Source organism: Merops nubicus, unplaced genomic scaffold (assembly GCF_000691845.1).
Source record: "Merops nubicus isolate BGI_N331 unplaced genomic scaffold, ASM69184v1 Scaffold46752, whole genome shotgun sequence".
Classification (NCBI taxonomy): Eukaryota; Metazoa; Chordata; class Aves; order Coraciiformes; family Meropidae; genus Merops; species Merops nubicus.
In genome coordinates, this window is record NW_008595159.1 from 4,930 (window position 1) to 10,625 (window position 5,696).

At 37.7% G+C, this 5,696-nt stretch overlaps 1 protein-coding gene across 1 annotated transcript; it reads right to left on the reverse strand.

The window, feature by feature from the left end:
• Nucleotides 1-227: 227 nt before the first annotated feature.
• Nucleotides 228-5,178, reverse strand: LOC103768807 (WD repeat, SAM and U-box domain-containing protein 1-like; the record flags this gene model as incomplete). The annotated part of the gene is made up of 5 exons (XM_008935963.1): nt 228-407; nt 1,307-1,413; nt 1,499-1,539; nt 3,126-3,159; nt 5,084-5,178. Coding segments are annotated over 5 exons (457 nt in total), but the record flags the coding sequence as incomplete, so codon positions are not given.
• Nucleotides 5,179-5,696: the final 518 nt, after the last annotated feature.

Here is a 5,696-nt window from a genome sequence, read left to right on the forward strand (position 1 = left end):
TAAAGTGCATTTATGCATTTTAAAAGTCTTTATGTAGAAGCAAACACACACACACAAAAAGTATTGTGGATAATGTGACATTAGGAGTTTTTATCGGCCTTGGTAATGAAATAAAAATGCACTTCAGGGAAAGAAACCATCAATGTATGAAACTCCTAACTCACTTCATTCCAACATTTCACAAGCAATCCAGAGATTAAAAACTGTGGGGATTTCTGTACTCTTACCAATTTTTAATTCATTAGCCAGACTTTCTTTAGTAAGATTCAGTAGTTCCTTGCCATCAATGTTATTCATTTTGAAAAGACCAACAAAGTCTGCTAAGTCTTGTGCACAAAGCCAGGCTGAAACATCATCCTCTGACCAGTCCTCAACAGCCACCTTAGATTCATTTTCCACAGTATTTCCTTTGGGAAGGAAAAATAAAAGGCAGTTAGGAAAAAAAAATGCAAACCAGCACCATCATCCCTGCCTCTCCCCACAGCCCCCAACCCAACAGGGTAAAAAAGCCAGTTCTAAGAACAATGGCAGGAATGAATGCAGGTTTTCAAGTCTTCTCACCTTCACTATACATTCCTCAACATCTAATAAAATGCTTATTAGACATCACTTTGGTGGGGGGGGCAGTAACCTGGGTTTGTCTTTTACCTATCGGTTTGCAAAGATTGTGGAATTTAATCTCCCAGGTGCCCACTCTTCTGTTGAACTAGAATTGAATTAACCAACAGAAACTCATCAGCAGACACTGAAACCAAGTCTCACACCTCCTGAGAAAAGCAGACCAAAGTCCAAGCTGACTCTTGTGCTTTGAACAAGGATCTATGTACCTTTGTTCCACATACTTTAGGTGCTGAAATATTTTGTAATATTAATTACCCTGGTTTAATAACAGCTGGTAAGCTGTATTTCTTGTTGTAATTAGCATATTTTGCAATTAGCATATTTTCTGTTTAACTCATTGCCAGTGATACTTGTCCAAAAAGTCTTGCAGTGCTGTCAGAATAATATTCATTTCTTAAATGCTGTCCAGAGAGTAAGAAGTGGTGAATATCAGAAAAGAAGTTATAGCAGATTAGTAAAATTAAAGTACTTCTATTATATCTTTTCTTTAAAAAACTAATAGAGAATACCTCTGTAGGACATTAATAAGATCAATTCAGAGAAAAGATCACTAACATGCACATAATCCTGAGGTTACAAACTAACTGCATGGAAGAAAAATTGGAGTTTTTACATCTTCAGGAGGCATTCAACAATATTGTGCTTTAGATTTAAAGAACAGATTACAAATACTTCACACACTAACCTGCACAGGGTTGCTTAAGGTCTAACTGCCAAATGTTCACAGTTTTATCCATTGAACCTGTGGCAAGTAAGGGACTATATGGTGCAAAAGCACAAGTTGTAACATATCTACAAGTAAAAATAAATGTATGAATATTCACAAGAAAAGGATGCAATTTCTTTATTAACAGTAAAACAGAATAATCATACTTACCTGGTATGCTGAGACAAAGTGTGAAGGATACTGCCAGTACTCTGTAAAAGAATTTTTGTAATTTTAACTCTTAGAGAGTAAAAAGAATGTTCAATCGTTTGTACACTTTCTTTCAAAACAAGGAGTAATATTGCTGCTTGGAAGATGACAGCATTTCTCTGACATGGTACAGCCCTGCCAAAGCAGATGAGCAGTAGAGCCAGAGATGCAACCTGAACTTCCTGCCCGAATTTATGCCCCTTTTTATCACTATCCTTCAACAAACAGCCCGCACGGGAAGTCTCAGCATAATGATGCCAGAAATGCCAAAGGAATTAATTACATCCATACTGGCTGGTTGCTCATGTGAATAAAAACATTTCTTCTAGAAATCTAGGATAAGAATGACCAGGAGTGAAGAGGTAACTGGAATTCAAGTAGACTTCATGCTCTGATTCCTTCAACCGGACCAGCAACTAACCCCAGCTGTGGTTCTCCTATCTGGCCACTAGATGATACTGCAGAACAAAGTCCTGAATTTCCATATAGTTTTAACTTGTGATTTGAAAGCTTTTCCTTCTTATGAAAGACACTATTTCTTGGACAGCCACAGAGAGACTGGAAAGAGGAAGAACAAAGTTATCCCGCATCACTAACTGGTCGGTCAGCACTCCCATGTCCTCGAGCTGTCCCTCGTGAGCAGAGTGCCCTGTTGTGGGCTGAAACCTCCCCCCTTCCCACAAAGGTGCCTTGTCCCTGCTTCTCCTCAGCAGCCACAGAAGTTACCGTCCCGTGCGGTAAAAACTTAGGGCCACAGAAGCTGACAAAGAGTATTAAGAAAACTAATGCTGTAGTTTTCTGCATCTTTAAATTTTCTGGCATTCCAAAAATCTATGGGACTTCTTACATAGCTGTCTAAACTTCAAACCACTAAAATAATTGGGCCAAAACTTGGGAAGGTATAGTGAAAAACATTAACCCTAACTGAAAAATGGTATCAGTACAATAGCATGTGCAGAGCAAGCTGGAGAAGCTTAAAACTTGTTCAACCTTCACTTTCAACAAAATTATTATTATTTTTAATGCTATAAAGTACTAAAGGTAAATGCCACTTACAGGTTAACCACAAAGGATGTAATAACAGTATTATAGAAAATGCATAAACAATGTTGCAAAGAAAAGGCATTGTCTTTAGCAAACCTTTTCCTGAATTCTTTATTAGGCCTCTATTTTATATGCACTTTATATATACTTAACTAAAGAATTTCTATGATGACCACTCCCAATTTCATGTCAAAAGCTACTCTTTCTTGGTTTGGAAACAAAGATAAGTTTAGCATAAAAAAAAATCCTTCTACTTCAATATGAAGATAACATGTAAGTACAGAATTAATTTAATAATACTCTACTGTAGAGAAATCACATAACAACCCCCCCAAAGAAATGTAAATACCAAGTGCAAAAGACTAATCAATTCTCAAGCGACACTCTCTCCTTCCCCCCTCCCCTGCCAACACACAGTAAATATTTTGGCTTTATATAGTTTCTATTCTTTAATATTTCTTAATGTTGATGAGACACTGAAGAAGCAGTGCAGCTATTTAAAGACAACAATCTAATAAATGATCTTGCATTATGCCATACTTACAGTTTCATAGAGTATGACACATTTGTCCACAGACCTTTAGAAAAACCACATCAACATTAAAATGGCCCAGAGAAGAAAAAGAAAACTATTTTTAATTAAGAATAGGAAGAAAAAAACCCTTTCCTGCAAACAAAACATGACCAAACAGGTTTCTTAGCATCATTTCATTAAAAGCTCTGCTATCTATATAGCCTCCACCCACACCCAGCCTGAAACGCCACCACTGATTAGCTGCACCTCCAGCATGATGTAAAAATCAGGAGTTAAAAAATGAAAACTCTGCAATTCCACGAGATTTTCTGACACAGAGTATTTGCACAGTGCATGTGCAGTTTGGCCCTACTCCCCACTGTCTGTAACGTTAATCTCTGCAAGCAGTGTCTGTAAAGCAGATGCACAGAATCTGGCTATCAACAATTTACTCTCTGCACTTTTGTTTACTTTTGAAACCCTTTCATTTGCAAAGCAAGCTAGACGAAGCAGTGCAATGCAATACACAAAATACAGTGGTACAAGAGAATCAACACTTCAACTATGTCAGGAAATCCAGATTGCACAGCTGTTTGCCATGACAGCAGTGTTTCCTGAAAGGCTTTATGGGAGAGACATCCCATTTCTGACAAGATAAGCAAAACCAATAATCCATGTGTCTAATAGAAAATAAAATAACCCTGGATCACAAACATTCATAATGACCTTCAAATACTGGAAAAGACTCCCTTAAAGCCAACAGAAAGCAAAATGTCACAGCAAGCCATTGTATCCTGGGGTTTGCACAGGTTTAAGTTTATTTACTGGCTATTCTAGTCCTTTTCCTTTGCAAGGCATCAGTTTTTCTGTTTTAGGTTAGAAAGTCTTTGCAAAAAGGACAAGTAAAATTTAGAGTTGAATCATTTTGTTATTTCAAGTTGCCACTCAGTGATTAAGCACTTTTCAAGAAAAGTGCAAAATAAAAGCATACAATCATTAGGACTCATGAAAATTATTTCATCTACCTTATTTATAATTTCCTCTTTACATAGCTTGATCCCTGAGGGAAGTTACTAGTAAGCAGCTGACACTTTATATTCATGCTGCTGATCACAAACCACCACCTGAGCCTGGCAGCCCCCTCCCTTTCCCAGTTCACTGCATTTGCTCCATAACCTTCCCCGAGACTGGAGTTAGGCTGACTGGCCTGCACTCCCCTGGACCTTCTAAATTCCCCTTCCTGGAGGTACGTGTGACATTTGCATCTTTCCAGTCATCAGGAATCTTCCCATCACCTCCACCACCCTGGGTCTTTCAAAACAAACAGAGAGATCTTGCAATGACATTGGCAACTGCCTTATCATCCTCTAACACGGACTAATAATAATATCAGTCTCTAACTGATAGTTCATGATTAATTTGGGTCTTATCCATTATTATACAGGATACAGACCATCAAAAACAGGTCTACAGTTATCTCAATCATGCCCTTTTTATAGTAAGAAGATTTATGTTGCCACACTCTGAGTGTGGATCAGTAAAAGAATTTATTTTAGCTAGATCTATCAAAGACAAATATCTCAAGACATTTAGCTTTCTAAAAAGTTCCTGAAGGGTGTGAGAAAGAAATCCCACATTGTATCCCAAAGAGATGGTAAGACTGCCATGTAGATTTGTATTTTTAATAAGTGCTAGAGGATCCACATGAAAGGCTGCACAAATGCCCCCAAACCAGGAAATCTTGAATCTCATTACGATACTCAAGAGAACAGAGCTTGCAACATCCTAGATTGCAAATTCAATCACCACAACCACTGACCAACTGGAAAGACACTTCAATAGTTCTAGAGGTCACAGAACTATTCCTTAATTATTGGAAACATATTTTGAAATCTCCAATTGTTTTCAACTTCCTCTTTTACAATAGTGATTCATGAACCTGGACAGCCATCTGCATGACGTTTAAGCAAGTGAAAGATACTGCTTACCCTGAAACTACCATCTGCCCATCATAAGAAAATGCACAAGCCAGAACTGGGGCAGAATGTCCATTCAGTGTGCATTTATATCTTAATTCAACACCTAAAAATATAAAAGTAAATTATTACATATAGATATATTTGACAACGTATAAAACAAGCTGCTTTTAGAAGCACAAAGCTGCACCAAAGACCTGGCTCTGGACGTACAAGGAAAGGTGATAAAATATCAGAGAGACAACTTTATTTTAACACCTGTGACTACCTCACTCTGTAAGACTCTTTGCTTGTCTATCAGTGGTTTAGCTCATTAAATGTGTATCTGAACAGACAATACTCATCCTTACAGACTTCTATATAAAAGAGATTACAAAAAATACCCACGGAAGATGTTCTTGGCCATCTGCCTAGTCTCTACATAGCAGTAAGGCATCTACATTGCAGTTTCAGAGGGAGTCAACACTGTCTTCATTTCTCCAGCTGCTGCTCAAGGGCCAGAATGTACTAACAGATGAAAGAAAACCTCTCCCTGGCCTGGTAGATCAAAAGGTTTCAACTATCAACTTGCTCAAAGGCCACAGTAGAAATCTTACTGGTTGACAAAATACAAAAATGCTAATTC